Source organism: Corapipo altera, unplaced genomic scaffold, assembly GCF_003945725.1.
Source record: "Corapipo altera isolate COAL_440 unplaced genomic scaffold, ASM394572v1 RXGC01000072.1, whole genome shotgun sequence".
NCBI classification, from domain to species: Eukaryota; Metazoa; Chordata; class Aves; order Passeriformes; family Pipridae; genus Corapipo; species Corapipo altera.
This window is the reverse complement of record NW_020884943.1, coordinates 3,493,576-3,510,357: the sequence shown is the minus strand read 5'-3', so window position 1 is coordinate 3,510,357 and position 16,782 is coordinate 3,493,576. Positions and strand designations below refer to the sequence as shown.

Below are 16,782 nucleotides of genomic sequence, written 5' to 3'. Positions count from 1 at the left end.
GTAATGGCGGCTCCTCCGTCGTCCTGGTTGTCATGAGCGGACATCGGAGCTCGACTGGGGGCTGTAAGTATGACTTCCAAATGGCCCTGAATCCCTGAGGGAACCATGCAAAGTGGTGGCACTATTCCTTTCAAGGAGTTATAGAGAGCGAGGTCTTTCCTCCAGGCTGAGCCTCCCCAGCTCCCTAAGCCGCTCCTCATCAGAATCGCGCTCCAGACCCTTCCGCAGGGGATCCCTTCCAGCTGCTGAGGCACAACTCCCGCAAAGTTTCGCCAGCAGAAAAGGCTTCTTGTCCCCGACCTTGGGGGATATGAAAGAGTTTTTCCGGGTGGCTGCCCTGCAAAAGGGGAAGGAACCATTTTTCAGGCACAACCGAAGAAAGCTGGAAGCCGCTGATCTGCCCGCGCGAGCCGAAGCGGCGGCTAGTCAGAGACAGTTCCCTGCACGGCCGGGGAACGTCAGGGACAGCTTCCCCGCCATTCCCTGCACGGCCGGGGTAGGTCAGACTGGAGTCTCCCGGACTCGCCTGCACGGCACCGGTCCCGCCCCGCCCGGGCCGTGTGTGCCAGGCGCGGGCCCCGCCCCGGAGCCGTTCCCAGGAAGCGGGAGCAGGAAGCTGTGGCGGGCGCGGGGATGGCGGGCAGCGGCCCGGCGGTGAGCGGGGAGCCCGGGGACAGTGCCGGGCCGGGAGCGGGGTGGAGGGGCCGGCGCTGCCCGGGCGGTGGGTGCGGAGCGCGGCCGCCGAGGGCCGGAGCGGGACGGCCGTGCGGTCCCCGCGGTGCTGCCGGAGGGTGTCTGGCGAGGGTTCCCGGCAACAAGCGGCCCGTGTCCTGCCCTGCCTGTGCCTCTTCTGTTCCGTCGCGTGTGGTTTCAGGCTGTGTGAGTGGCACTGTGGCTCTCGAGCGTGTTTAAAGCCTTTCCCAAGGCCGTGGACTGTGATTTCTGGTGTGGCAGAGCTGTTGTGTATGTGGTGTAGAACCCATAAATAATAATGGCTGATAAATACTTTGTTAACTGACAGTGTAAAGGCCATTGCCGTGGACCTCATCGACCTCACATGCACAACAATCACAGCACCCACGGGGATAAAGGTTTACCAGGACCATATCCCATTGTTGAAGACCCCAGCACCTGTGATATTGTCAAGGCTACACAGTAAGTACACATTCTGAGTGTGCCAAGTGGTGAAATAGATGGGAGTGTCCTCAAATGTGAGCCAGTCTGGGTATTCTTACAAAGGAAACATTTTCAGTTTCATTTTCTTCCTGTAGTGGAAGAAGTTTTAATCGTGCTCTGGGGCACGTGGTGTGACTCTTGAGGATGGTCCTTGTGTAGGGCTAAGAGCTGGACTTGATGATCCTTGTGGGTCCCTTCCAACTCGACATATTCTGTGATTCTGTGAAGGAAGATCATTTACAGCTACTGTTGTAAATATTTTTATCATAAACAAAGGTATTTCATTTCAAGCAAGTTTGTTAAGTAGGCAGTTTGTTAAGAGCCCAGCTCTTTTTGCAAGACTTCCATTGAATGCAATGTGGAATTTGCGCAAGTAGGAACTGCTGGGTGATGCTCATGGAGCTTTATTCTTTCTTTAGTATGTGGCTGTCTCCAAACAAATGATAAATAAATTGATTTTTTTTTTTCCTCATTCAAGGTATGGAATGCTAGAGCGATGCAGAGAACTGGTAGAAGCAGGATATGATGTTCGACAACCAGACAAAGAAAATGTGACTCTTCTTCACTGGGCAGCAATAAACAACAGACAGGAGCTGGTTAAGTAAGTTCAAGAGTCCCTGTGAAAGTAACACAAGTATTCTCCCACTGTTACTTATAATCTCTTTATTGCTTTTGTACTTGAAAACAAAGGAACCTGCTACTTGAGAAGAAAAGCATGAAATTCAAATTTTAACCCAGTAACCTTTGTGGAAATGTCGCTGCAATGTGAAGATAGCCTGGTTTCTTTATATGTGAAATCATGTAGTACATGAAATCATTTTTCTGGGTTTCATTTAACTAACATGACAGCTGATTTTATAAGTACCTTGCTAATGACTGTATTTTTTCTCAGACATTTTCTTGAAAAGTGTCCTTCACTGCAAAACTTTTGTCGATTTGCTTCTCTAGTGATTTTTTTTTTATTTTAAGCTACTGCCACATTACTAGAGCTATGTTATCATTAGTATATATTTATTATGTCTTATTATGTTCTTAATCTTATTGTGTTGTTATTATACAGATATTATATTTCCAAAGGTGCGATAGTGGATCAGCTGGGTGGAGATTTGAATTCTACTCCCCTTCACTGGGCCATTAGGTATGTTGCTTGCAAGTGTAAATCTGTTAAAATTAAAAGCTATAGTAGCATTTTGTGTGGTACAAAGAACAAAACACTGCTTGTCTGGAGAAAACATAACCTTAAATAATTATTCTGGGATAACTTCTCTGAGTGCCAATTCTCACATTGGAAGATCAGTGCTTTCTTCTGGACTGTCAGTCTTCTGCCAGAGCTGGATGCTTGGATGACTGCTTACAGGAGAGATTACTGTAGAATAACCACTGTATTCTAAATTAGCAGTTTGCCCTAGGCTGATTTATTAAGGTGTATATTTAATATAAATTTCCTAATACAAACTTGTAGCTTAAAAGTATTTTCCTGAATAAAAGCATGAGAATCTGAAAGAAAATTGTTTCTTTGTGGAGTCTCTGTGAGAATTATTAGGGCAATGCTTTCATTAAAGTACCCATTTTTTTCATCATCTCTATAGTTTCATTTCATATATCGTTGTAGACAAGGACACCTACCCATGGTCATATTATTGTTGAAATGTGGAGCGGATCCCAGTCTAATTGATGGGGAAGGATTCAGTAGCATTCATTTAGCAGTGCTCTTCCAACACATGCCCATCATAGCTTACCTCGTATCAAAAGGCCAGGTATGTTGGTGATGTCCCAGTTGTTGTGTTCTACTTGTGAGTAGCTGTCTGTGTGTAGGATGCATTTCAGAATTAACTGGTTTGTTTTCTACATGAAAAGCAGGTATTTTATAACTATTTTTTCTGTGTTATAAGTTCAGATAAACTTAGATTTTTTTAATATATATTTTAAATTATTTTTTTTAATAGTCCTCCTTGTTCCTGTCATCCCCACATGTCCAGATTCACCTACATTTCAGAGTATTTAAAGAGCATTGCTAAGGCTATGCAGATTTGTGGTGCTGTGTAAATAACAACTGGCATTTACACATGAGAACAAAAGAACTAAACATTTAAACCTGAGAACAAAAAGTATATGATGGATATACATCATGAAGTATTTATGATTTGATTACAGTTTTGTAACTAGTCATCCATGGAATTGTCCATCAATTGAAGTATGCAGAATAGATCATCAGACTAGGTCTGAATTTTTATTAATTTCTGTGTTTTCTTTAATTTCATATTGTATCCATGGTAGTTGATATCTCCCAACTTACATCTGAAATAAGCAGAATTAATGACAAGTGTAACAGTTTTCTAATAAAAATGAGAGAAGAGTTCTTATATGATCAAGACTGTTTCTTAGAAATATTGAGTGTTAGGATTTAAAAATTTTCTAAGTTTATTTTATTTCTTATAAAGTTCTCTTTGGTAGAATAACTGCCTTCTGGAGTGTAGGTATAGTGATGTGTATCACAGACTTAATAAAGCTGTTAGTTCACCTATCTTCAGCTGAAAAAATCCAAGTATTTAATAATTTCTTTTGAGTAAATCTGTTCTAATGTAATGATAGGTGGAAGCAGGGAACAAGGAAACCTTCATTGTTAAGGAAGAAAATTAGGTAATACAAGTGAAGTGTTTATGTTTTGAGATACATAATCAACCAATCCTTTCTTGTTTTAATAAACTTGTTTTATGTACTTGGACATTCTGTTATGTATTCTGTTTACACAAGGAAGATGGTTAACATGATTCACTTGAAAATATCCTTTGTGGAGACTCTCCCTTAAAAGTGTCCTTAGTGGAAACTCAGAATATTCTGGAAGGAACGACATGCCAGACTTGTAGAGGGAAGAAAAATGTTTAAAGAAGTGTTGGCTTCTTGGCTGATGTAGTTTGGTTTCTTTCCATTTTCTTTTCATTCGTGAAGCTAAACCAGTTGTATAGCTCCAAATCTGACCACCTCACTGTTTCCTGAAATTACTGGTAATCACTTGCTTGTTGTTTTTTTCTTATTCTTAGAACATAGACACAACAGACTTCAATGGACAAACACCTTTAATGTTAACAGCACAAAAAGCCATTGGGTAAGTAGTGAATAACTGAGAAGGGTCTATTTTATTATACCCAAGAAGCAGTGAGGTGAATTTTTTCTTACGATTTTTTTTTCAACTGACATTCCTTTCACTTTCATTTGTACTAAAATATCCAGTATTTCAGAGATCAGGAGTTAGGAAGTAGCTCGTTGGATATAGCAAAGTCAAAAGAATTTCCGGAAGAAGTTTTAGTTTTGTGGCTGAATCATCTGCAGCCGTATTGTGCTTTCCCCAAAATGAAAATAAATGGAAGCGGACACAGTGAAATGCATTTAGAACAAATTAAATGTGGAGATACAAGTTTACACATGGTGTTGTAGAAGATACAATCTGTGTTATAGACCTCATATTTGTTAAAACAGTAAAATTACATAATCTGGAGAAAAACTTTCAGGGTGGGTCCTGAATTCTAAACTTGGATCTCTTGTTGATGAACTTGTTCTGAGACGAGGTGTTGCATATCTCCTGTTGTTTCACTGATTTTTTTTTTTTTTATAGGGTGTTCAAAAGTTTCATTTCCAGCTTAGATTCTCTTCTGTTCATTAACTGTTAAACTTTATTTTCATCTAGACCAGAACCCACGAGGTTTCTCTTAAAGTTTAACCCCTCTCTCAATGCTGTAGACAATGTTCAAAAGAATACTGCACTGCATTGGGCAATATCATCAGGAAATATCAGTGCAGTGGATCTGTTGCTGGAAGCTGGTGCCAACCTCGACATAAAAAATGTCAAGGTATGATTTCTTTCATGATATTTCATCCTATGTGGCATAAATGTGTAAAATAAATGTAAAGAAAAAGCTGAGCCCTCTTCACGTTGGATGTCAATTGCAACAGGAGTTGACTAAGAGCAGATGTTCTTAGACTTTGCAGAAAGGACTTAGCGTCTTCCTTGAGGTGTGACTCAAAGAATGCAGAGGTTCTTTGCAACATTTGTTTAATGAACAGCCAAGCCTTGTGTTCCCTCAACATCGTTTCATTTTCTTGGGGGTTTGTTTTGTTTCTTCTTTTCTTGATTTGTCTGCTTTCTACTTCAGAACGTTGTCATGGAGACTAATGACCTTGGGCAGATTTTAAAAAGTAACAGTTCCTTAGTCTCCAGTCAGACTCACAAAGACTTCAAAATACATGTGAAAACTAGTGTTTGGCAATGCCTGGGTTGGTCACATATGAAAGTCTTCCTCTTAATATTTGTAAAAACTGATAGTGGGAAGTATAAATGTTGAAAGTATCAATTCTCATGACTATGTAAATATGTTACTGGAGGCAGTCCAGCAGATAACTCAAATGGATGCAATCTGTTTACCAGTGTCAGTTTTCAGAATTGCAAAGCACTGAATTAAGCATATTAAAACTCTGAGTTTATCTTACTTTACCTTAAAGAATAAGGGGGAGGAGGTGGGGCTGGGAAGTAACTGCCCAGTTATTCTTGTTTTAACTATATTAATTTCTAGCTTCTGTTAAAAAGGAAAGTATTTATGTGTTAAGTGCATAAATAAATAACTTCTTCTGTTGTTAAAGGGAGAGACACCACTTGACCTTGCTTATCAAAGTCAGAATCACTTCATGGTTTATATGATGAAAGAGGAAGAAAGAATGAGAAGCAGGAAAAATAACAGGTTGCTGAAAATAGTAGAGAAATATGAGGTAATTTCCCAAGTGATAACTAATGGAAATAAAACTACAGCATACTGTGTTTAGAGTGATATGCAAATTAACTCTATTCTAACAAGCAACTTCTGAGATTTCTGAAATTGGATGCACAAAAAATATTCTTTAAAAGCACATAGCAGTGTTTCGAGTGGGGTTTTTTTGTGTCATTCCTCCTCCCCTGCTTTTGATGTGTTGATGTGTCACCTTGTCTTCTCTCTCTTGAGTCTTTCAGCATCTGTTATTACATGAAGTGAATACTTTTAAGTAAGTCCTGATTGAATACTTTAACAATAATACAATAACAATAAAACAATAACTTGAATATTTTCACAATAATAATTTTAACAGCTCTTCCTGATGTTGGCATCTTCCTTGACATTCATGTGGGCCATAGGATACGTCGTGAACTTAAGTTCTGATTCTTGGCTTTTGAAAGGATGTTTGCTTCTCTGCCTGCTATTTGGGATGACACTGTTTGTCAGGTTTGTGGCTTTTTTCTCTCTGTATGTGTATTTAATTGTCAGAGACATGATATATTTTCAAAGTTTAGTTTCACATAACTTAGAAGATACATCCTGAAAAATGGTTGCAGAGTGTGTGAAGAATTTAAATATATGTACTTTTCAGAATGAATGACCATAGAAATTGAATGTCTTTAGGTGTACACAATAGAAGTTTCCTGTCACGGAAAGATTAAAAAAACCCCAAACAGTCTGTTAGCTAATTTTAATGTTAAAGAGTGTTATTGATGGTTTGCATCTGGCAAATAGAGATATCTATTCACAGTGCTCAGAAATGTGTTTTATCACAACCTTTTCCTGCTATATTTTGGCAGAGAATAGGTTTTAGTGAACCATTCCCTCTCCTTCTGCCTCCCCAGAGCTCCCAGTGTTATCCTGAGCTGGTTTGTACTTTTCTTGCTTTCTCCAATGGTTCCTGCAACAGTCAGTATTCATTGATGTGGCAAAGCTATCTGTGTGCGAGTAGACAGAGACTGTACTTCTCACCCAGTGCTACAACACTTCTCATATATAATATTAGGCTGAAACAGAGCACTTATCAGGTCTATTTTTGCATTGATAACCCCCTGTCCGTCTGGATAAAGAATCCTTTCGAGTGACAGTTCTTGATTGCTTTGAGAGACTTGAAATATACCATGTGCGTGAAGTTTTTACAATAACAAACCAGATGATTTATATTCTATGGACTTGTGTTTTAAATATATTTTGAAAAATATTATTTTTTTATTTTAATATTCTTTCAGGCAATTTGTGGGGCTCAAGAATCTAAGGTATCTTCCCACAGCATTTCTGCTAAGTTCAGTTTTTTGGATGTCCGTGACCTGGTTTTTCTGGTTCCTGCCCGATATCCTTTATACTGAGGAAATGCAATAGAACTGTCCCTATAGTTCCTTGTAAATCTAAACCTGGTCATGCAAACTAATGAGCAGTTCCAGATAATTCCACATGACTGTTAATGTCTGGTAAGATTGGTTTACTTCCATTGGAGAGGGGCAAAGTAACTTTGACTTTAATTTAAAGTTATATATGGACTAAAAATGTGTACTTTCTTTTGTCTTTAGCGGATTTTTGGTTTTTTATAATCTGAACTATTTCATATGTTATTGGAAAATCAAAATGAAGATGTCAGTTATAAATCCAGTTGTTTCTGTTAGCATCTCCATGTGACTTCTTAATCTTCCTCATTGAGCCTCTCATACAGTATGTATTTTGGCATGTGGTGTAACTGGATAACACATGCATTAATAATAATTTTAAAAGCATCTGGTCTTTCTAAAATGACAAGAATTTGACAGTGGTGTTCATGCTTCTGCCTTTAAAAACAACACCCTCCACACACACCCCCAAAAAGGGTCAAATTTCTTTGTGTTCCTGTAAAATAGATCATCCAGTCTGCTGTTTGTCTTTATTCACTGTGAATCCTTAGTATACAGTGGATTAATTTCTACCTCTCATTTGCTTTCTCTGAAGAGGCTTTTCACTGTTGAGTACAAAAACATTTTAGTAGTTTGCACTCTTTTCAGTGCCTTGCTCTTTTGTTACACAGGGGGCATGTACTTATTGGTAAAGTTTTATGGGAAGGCATTTAGGAAGATACTTAGAACTGTAAATAATTTTGTACTAAACCAGCTATAATATATTGCTACACAGTTTTAATTAATTTTTAGTTCATCCTTTCAATGGCATTTTCTTTTGTACTGTTCCCAATTAAGATGCCCTTAATAGAATTACCAGGATTAACTTCGATGAACTGATCAAGTATATTCCCGCTGGGGATACACACATGGTTGTCTAAATGAAAATTGTGTTATTCAGTGCTGTGTTGTGAAGTTTTAAGGTTTTCTTAGTGTCATCTAAATTAAAAGGGGAAAAAAATAATTCCAGTGATAGAGATTTGAGTCAGGCACTTTGCTGAAGATAGTAAGCACAGCAGTGTCCTTGAAGGTCTAACCATAGCTTGGTGAGGTGGGTCAGTGGACAGTTTTCCATTTCACTATCCAACCCTTTTTCTCGTTAATGTGTTTTCCTTCCGAAACTGGTCACAGATCTGAGTATTATAAAAGTTTTCGGGATTTTAGTTACCTGTATTTGTCTATCAAACTGTTCCTCTGGACTGAATGAAAATCCAGCTCTTCTAATTAAGAATTTCAATTAGCTCCAAAAAACCAATAGCAATGCAAATAGACCAGCAGTATCCACAAGAAATGTGCCGTCATTTGACTTCTGCAACTGCACCCTGCAATTGCATTGTAACAAGCAGCTGGTAATATATGGTGCCAATATTTCATAATTTATCGTCTTGATTTTAATTAGGACTGTTTGCAGTGGCATTAGTTCATAAGACAAAGCAACCTGGAGGTTGCAGTGCTGGATTTTTAAGGGTTATTTGCAGTACAGTTTATAGAGTGACAGGGGTCACTGGAGATGCATTTCAGGCTTGGGCTCTCTGCCTGCTCCTTGGGAGCATCAGGGACTATTCTTAGCAGCCCGAACTCTCAAGCTGGGTGCATGAATTCAATTGGTAAGAAACTTGTCCCACTCCACATTCCCCTGTTGCTGTATAGAGACAGTTAATCTTGGCATGTTTTTCTCCCCCTTTTGCCTGATGGTTGTAGTCCATAGTATAAAAGTTATGTTCCTAGTGTCCTTCAGAAGTATTTAGCAGTGTGTGCTTGGGTTTTTTTTGAGTGACAAAACTAGTTTCAGGATGTCTTTATTACATTCTTCTGACTGAGTATATTCAACTGCTTTTGGCTGAAATGACCAGGAGAAGGTAAGACTGAGTGTTTGATGACTTAGGGGTGTGTGCAGCAGTCAAATCTCAAAGCTGCTGGAAGCTTTATAACTCTGCATGTCTGACTAGTTTTTTAAATAAAGTAGAGAAGCTTCGGAGGGAAAAAAGAATTCAAATTAATTTTGTATCTGTTGAACATTGAAAGGCAGAAGTCTGCACTCTGGTAGGGAGGATGACAGGGAGCCATATTGTGATTCAGATTTATACAGTTGTAAAAATCTTCTCCAGCACTCAAACTGGACAGATACTCAACTTCTCTGATATGATGGCCTCTGAAGGACAGAGAAGATCCAGCTATAAGGGTGAAGATAATTTTTTCTTTTTTGCGTGTTTCTTGTAAAATAACATAAACTAATTTTAGAATATTTTGTTTGTTTGACAAAGAGTGGTGATAGGTGGTATAAGATTATATTCCTTAACCTATTACATATAACAAATATAATTCTTGAAATCACTGTCATGTTCAGCATGATGGGTCTTCTTTATTATTTCTATAAAACTTGGAGTACTGATCCTGGATATATAAAGACTTCAGAAGAAGAAAGAAAAGAGGTAGGTGATTTTGGCAAATGGAAGGGCTGTAACCTGGTGCAATATGTATATACTTCTGGTTGATTTGTTTGGCATTATGTGCAGCTTTGGTAAACTTGAGAGCAGTGTGATATTCTTCCTTTAAGAGTTTTTAGCGAGAGAATTTCTCCTCCTACTGCTTGTTTCCTTATCTTCATCATCCTGCCATGATTTCCATGCCTCTATCTTTTTTCATTGAAGTTTGAGCTTGGCCAAACATCTTACAGACCTGCTAATGTTGTCTGTGATATAAATTCACATAGAACTTCACTTAAAAAATAGAAATTCTGTATGGTTTCTGCTCCAGTTGTCTGTGGCTAAAAAGAGAGATGAGCATGGAGAACTGTAGGAGAGCAGTGTGAATAAGTCATACCTTTCGTCATCTCCCTGAAGTCTGGCTGACTGTATGAGAGTTGTCTTGTATGTAAACACCATCTCACTTTAAAGAATATTTAATTCACATTATTAATTTTGGCAACATAGAGATACTTTTCTGTGTAATCTTGTATTGGTGAAGCTGCATTAGTTTTTACTGGTTTGTGTTTTCTTGTGGACCTTTCTAAATAGGAAGTTCTGTCAGTGCTTGGCACTCAAAATTCTTACAAACTGCAAAAGTCACAATGTAAAAAGCTTCACAGCACCTATGAAAATGTGATCCAAATGCAAGCCCAGAATACTTTGTCTTTCAGAACATTGTAGGTCTTGCAGAAGCAGGTTGCTTGGACTTCAGAACATTCTGCACATCGTGTCTTGTAAGTGGGCCTTTGGTATTTTTTTTCTTTGTGAACCTGCATTATACTCAATGCTGCTATAAAAAGCATTTTCCTCTCTGTTTGTCATTTGAATGTTACACGAGGGGGTTTTTCTATATTGTTTGGATTTCTTTATATCTTTTACAGTGACAAGAGATGATATGAGATGATTGGACTCTAATCTTAAAAAAAAAAAAACAACAACTATTTCCATCTCTTTTTTTATGTAAAATTAAGATGTATGGCTCTCATCTATGTTCTGTTGTGAGGTCTGTTACACAGTAATTGTGCAAAATGTGCCCAACCTATAAGATGATGCTTTAAACTTTGAGCAAAACAGATGCTTCTGCTATGAGTGTATTCTTTTCCTTCATCCTCAACTAGGTAAGGAAGCCTTTGAGATCTGTGCATTGCCTTGCTTGCCAAGCATGTGTAGCCAGATATGATCAGCATTCTCTGTGGACTGGACAGTGCATAGGTGAGAGTGTGTTTTATCAAATTTGCAAATGCCACATATTTTAAAAGTTGCAGAAGTAATATTTATCTCCTTAAAGAGAGAGAGCTCACATGATCACAAGAATATGCAGTTGATACTGAAGGGCTCTGGTAGGTACCAGAGGGAAATTAGTTAGACGGAAGAGAGAAAGTCTATTAAAGGGATAGAGTAGGTACCCTAAGAGTAGAAACCACAAAGTCTGGAACTCTTTCTTTTGAGAGAAGAAGGAACAGGGGATATGATTGAGATGTTAAGAAAGAAAGAGAAAAAATATGAAGGTGGTGGCTAAAGTGAATGCAGAACTCTTACTCAACAAGCACATCATATTAAAACTAGGGATTTAAAATTAGTCCTGTCTTTACATGGCAGGCAGTGAAATTTTGGAGCTTGCTGCTGTAAGGGTTTGCAGATACAGGCAGAGTCAGAAGGTTCAGAAAGGGGTTAGACTGACTTTTTGGACAATGTGTCCAAAAGTAGATACTAAAAGAACTAGACCAAGTGTGCACACGCTGACATTTTAAAGCAGTAACTGTGGATGAGGAGAGTGAACTCCAGAAATTGACCAGGCTTGGGTGTCCTCCCAACCTTCCATTGCCTCCGTCACTGTTAGAGACAGTTGTGAGAGGAGCAGCTGGACCCCTGAGATAACCCCGCAGGGCGTTGTTCGTGCTCTTGTGTTCTTTCCTCTTGCCCTCTTTCTTCATTCCTGGCTCATTACTGGTGATGCTCAAGATATTAAGGTCAGACCTTTTCATCTGTAACAATATATTTTTAGCTTTTTTTTTTTTTTTTTTTTTTGCCAGTAGCTTTTTTTTGTAATATTAAATCCTTGGAAATATTTTTATGGTGTTTGCTATTTACAAGGTGGTACGACATCCTTCTGATACATTGTCTGGAGGCTCTGAGCAATATGATTTTAGTTTAAATAAAGACATTTTTATATCTTCCTGTAACAGTTTCTCTGACAGAGGTCTGGGGTGGTTTTGTATATGTTTGCAATTTTGAAGCACATGAGGTCAAACAATCAAATTGAATAGCTTAGACTTTTCAGCAATATGAGACAATTTTACTGTGCATGGGGGAGAGTTGTGGTTGCATAATTAATCCTCATCTAGCTAAAACAGCTGAAGGCATGCTCTGAAGAAGACACAAATCCTGGTTGACTTTATCAGAACTAATTCTATTATATAAATTGGAGTGGCTTACAGGAGAAAGTTGAGAGAGAGATCAGCCTTGTCAAACTCTCTTGTAGATGGCAGAGGTAATAACAAGAAATGGTTTTGACTTGCTTTTTATTCCTATTTAACTTCAGGGGAAATGCAAATACTGCTGAATTTTGAATTGTCAAACTTTTTTTTTTTTATTTTTTTCCTTGCCTCAATTTCAGGTATTGGGAACCATTGTTATTACCTGTTGTTCCTGACTTTCCTAACAATGACAGGTGTCTGGCTGCTCTATGGAACTCTTCTGTGTATGTATCCATACACAAAATTTATTTTACTTTACTTTTCAAGTACGTGTGTGTCTGGTCTTTATTTTTCAGCATTTTGTTTCCAGCAAGTGCAACTATACCTGCACAAGTGATGCCATATTTCAGCAGTGGCCTTATTGTGTAAATAAGTGACAATACATAATGTCTGAGTCTTTGCTCAAATATCATAGTTCTTGTTCAACACAAACATAATAAGATACAACTCTAGTGGGATGTCCATTGGAAAATGAAATAGCAGGAAGAATTTTTGTTAGAGGTGAAATAGAGAAGCCATGTGGAGGAAGGTTACAGGTTCTAAGCTGGATGCCCTTTACTGTAATAGAAAATAAGTTTGTAAATACATTATTACAAAAGGTTTATTGATTTTGTTATTTGGAGATATCTATATTGAATACCTGCAAGCATTTCTTTTTGGTTTTAATGTACTCATAACTTTGAAGAGAAGAGAACTGTATATCTCATTAACAGATCTGAGCTGTTACTTTTAAAAATTAGGAAATTTCTTAGAGGGGAGAGGAGAAACATTAAAGTGTAATTCCTGAGGGTGAATTACCACAGGACTAACCTTTTAAATAAAAAAGCAGAGGGAGTTAATTTTATTTCATATTGCTTCACATTATGTTGATATGAGGCAATATTCAACATAGAGTGCAATGAACCAGCCATGGCAGTGGAGGACACAGGTCACTTGTGTGAACATGAGTTAGTGTTTCCTGTGTTTGGGTGGTGATCTTATGTATGAAAAAAGCATGTTATTTTCTCCATTTCCTGTATGTGAAGGAATGTGGGAAGAAAACCTCTTTATTGCTCTACTGATACAGAGAAGAAAAAAAAAGTTACTTTCCTTGTAGTTTGGGGGTTTTTCTAATACATTAAATATGTATGTGTTAGACTTAATTAGCTTGTAAGAAATTTGCAGGAATTGGACATCCCAGTTTACGTCTGTTTGATAGAATACTGCTTTCTTGGAATTGTCACCATCAAGTCTCCTTTTGTTGATGATGGTGTTTAAGAGAAATGATAAATTCTTGTCCTAAAAGTTACAAATAAGCACGAAGCAAAATTCCAGAAGTCTTAACAATGGGAGATTATGACACTTCAATATAATGTAAAAAGTGCTTAGGCAGTGCCTTGAATGTTCTTTCTGTGGATTATGAACTCAGAATGTAAAGATTATGCAGCCAGAATAACAAGCAGTCATGTATCTATGTGGGTGCTTTTAAGTGGGAATGGGATATATTAAACACGGTGTTTCTAGAGCCCGTTGCTATGTAATATTCATTTCGTGCGAATAATCCTTGTTCAGTTCTTAAGGGCTTAAGAACATAATTAACTGGTTGTATATCTTCTCAGATTGGTCCAACCATTGTCCAACAAGTTACCACCAGGATGGAGCATGGACATACTTCACACAGGTCATGTACTGCTCTCCCTGGGTTTCCTACATCTCTGCAGTTGCCTGTTTCCACACTGTTTGGGCCTCCTTGTGGCTCACTGTTCAGTTTTATCAGGTACTATTTTCCCTCAGTTTATGCTTAGAACTTTTCCCCAGATGATTTGCTCCCATGAAAACCTTGTGTCTGCTTTCCTTGACTGGCTTCTGTCACAGCAAGGAGCTTCTCTTAAATCTCAGGGCAGTACTTAAATACACCCTGTTAAAAGCAGGATCACAGTCTGCAGATCATTCCTACAGCTGAGTTCTGGGTTTACTACTCATCAAAAATTCCAAACCTATAAAAAGTATTTAAAGAAAACAAAGGTATTTGACAAATAGAACCGGTATTACTGCCCCAAAAAGGACACAAAAGTTCAATAGCACAATTAGTCCTGAGTTTAAAATTCAGTAGCAGAGCTCGACAGTGTGTCATTAGACACATTAGACAATAAAAGTACATAACCTGGATTTTATCTTGTTGAGGACTGTCAAATTTCTTGTTTATGTTTTTCTCAGAGAGAACTTGGCTATGCAAAGAAACAAAAGCTGTCCTAAAACATCTGGGAAACACCTCATTTAGCAGCTTTTAGGAAAGATGTCACTGAAATATGTGTTAAGCACACTGAGCTAAAGACTTGTCTTACATCTTGTTTAATAAAAAAAAAACAACAACTCCATAATTGAAATGTGTACTGCTAGATTCCTGCAGTATCCAAGTCACTGAGATATTGTGCTAGGGGAAAAAAACCCAGGATCTAGGAAGGATGTTTACAGTTAACTACTGTGTTTCCTACACAGTCACTTCTAAATGTACTGCTTTGTGATATTTAGTGTGTCATTCGGTGAAGGACCCTTGCAGCCATTTATGAGGGTTTATAAGATTCATGTTGATTAAAAAATTTAAAAATGGAATAGGTAAGGAAAAATGCAGAAAAGAAATCAAAGTTCATTGTTGAAACTCAGTGAAAGAAAACACAGAGTCAAGAAAAGGAACAAATTATTGTTGAATCTCTAATATGTACTTCTTTTTTGCTCAAGTACTTTGGCCTTTTTTCAGGGGATCTTTTTCTACCGTTTTGTGTGGTAGAATATAGACAAAATCTGAGGAGATTGGTACCTAACTGTGATGGATCTTAGACATGTGTGGAAGTGCAGTCTTTATAGACAGCCCAGTTAAGCTTGCCTTGTCAGTGGAAGCATTCACATTACAGCTTGCTGGGCTCTGTTTTAGCCTAAGTGACATTTAAAAACATACTTCTCAGTCATCAGTTGTAGCAGTAGTTACTTATTAGTTGGATATGGCCAACCTCCTTTCTCATTAGTATCTTTTTGCATCACCAGAATTTTGATTTGTGGTGTTCATGTTGTAACCATTACTTACGTTTTCCTTTCACTAAGATTGCATTCTTGGGGCTGACCTCTCATGAAAGAATGAATCTCTTGATACAGAGAAAATCTTCTAAGCATCCTGTTTCACTCAGGAGAACTCCATACAAGTGGGTATTGATTAACAGAGTATTTTAAGTGATTTGCTTCACTGCTGCATAAATGCAAAAATATGATGTGCTGGTCATACCTGTTAAGAGTTGTGCTAAGAGGAGGAAGTGGACCTTGTTTTCCTTACTGAGAACTTCCTTTTCTCTAGGAAATAGACAACCAGCACAAGACTTGTGGGTTTTTTTGTGCATGGCTGTGTGCACAGGAAAAAGATGAGCCAAAATCAGTCCATAGCACTAATCAGTAGACACTATTTTGGAGTGAGGGAGAGCTGTCCTTTAATTTGTTCATCAGTTTCTCTGTCTGTTGTGTAGGATCAGAAAGAGAACTAAGACATGAACTGGCCCCTTTACAACTTCTCTTGTAGTATTTAGAGAAATTGGTACCAAGGTTTCCCTGTTTCTTTGTTTCCTTATGTGTTAACAGATGGGATCTTACTAAGGACTAACTTGAGTTCAACTTCATCTACTCTCATTTGTTAATGTAAAACAGGTTGTAAAAGTTCAGCAAAGGAATAATGCTCAATAGAGAACTGTTTAATTAAAAAACCTAACTCCACAATTTTGAAACTGACAAGTTTATATCTGAAGTACTGTCTTGTGGTGAATGTGCAGTTTTGATGCTTGCAGTCTTCTTTTTTTAGGTTTATTAATGCATATTTTTCTCCTTTTCAGTCTTGGATGCTTCCAGAATCTTGCAGACTTTTTTCAGTGCAGTTGCTGTGGTGTGTTCAAACCCAGCATAATTGACTGGACCAAGCAATACAATGTTTTTCATCTAGCAAAGGAGAAAAATGTTCATTGTGTGTAAAGTTTTAATTTCTAAAATGGTTGAGCTGAAAGCTAAATAAAACTATATATTTTGTTAATTTTTCCAAATTCTTCTGAAGTTACTTGGTTTTATTATTGTTTCAAATATTAAACTTTATCTTGCATAAGCTACAGGAGATTTGTATATGGAGCAGTCATTGTGTGTCTGTGTGTATATGTAGTTTGAGCTGAAACTATTTAAAATTTTACGTGATGAGAGGACACTAAGAATATATTTTTTAAAAGTAAGTTTTTAGGGCAGAATTTCAAAACCACATTGGTACCCTCTGCTTTATCCTTGCAGATAATAAGACAATTACATTTGAAAATTAAAGTTAATGTTCATATTTTAAAACTTCGTGTTATGGTTATATTGTAATTTTGTTTCTTATGCTGTGAAAACCTCCATTAAGTCTTTGTATTTGAAAGGTTTACATGTAATAAAATAGAGCTTTCATACTTCTAAGTGTATT

General features: G+C 37.7%; 1 protein-coding gene across 3 annotated transcripts; it reads left to right on the top strand.

Annotated features, from left to right (window-relative positions):
• Nucleotides 1-16,775, top strand: ZDHHC13 (zinc finger DHHC-type containing 13). Of its 3 annotated transcripts, none has more exons than XM_027662217.1 (18): nucleotides 1-63; nucleotides 1,022-1,155; nucleotides 1,655-1,777; nucleotides 2,237-2,314; nucleotides 2,789-2,933; nucleotides 4,218-4,282; nucleotides 4,862-5,024; nucleotides 5,812-5,937; nucleotides 6,292-6,425; nucleotides 7,208-7,308; nucleotides 9,686-9,810; nucleotides 10,518-10,580; nucleotides 10,965-11,058; nucleotides 12,275-12,337; nucleotides 12,464-12,547; nucleotides 13,922-14,079; nucleotides 15,402-15,499; nucleotides 16,175-16,775. In XM_027662217.1, exons 2-18 carry the CDS (start codon nucleotides 1,058-1,060, stop codon nucleotides 16,308-16,310), a joined length of 1,854 nt encoding a protein of 617 aa, XP_027518018.1. In that variant the 5' UTR covers nucleotides 1-63; nucleotides 1,022-1,057; the 3' UTR covers nucleotides 16,311-16,775. The 3 variants fall into 3 exon arrangements, with proteins under 3 accessions (XP_027518018.1, XP_027518016.1, XP_027518019.1); XM_027662215.1 differs by lacking the exon at nucleotides 1-63 and adding an exon at nucleotides 518-654; XM_027662218.1 differs by lacking the exons at nucleotides 1-63; nucleotides 12,275-12,337 and adding an exon at nucleotides 518-654 and having other exon boundaries at nucleotides 16,175-16,437.
• Nucleotides 16,776-16,782: the final 7 nt, after the last annotated feature.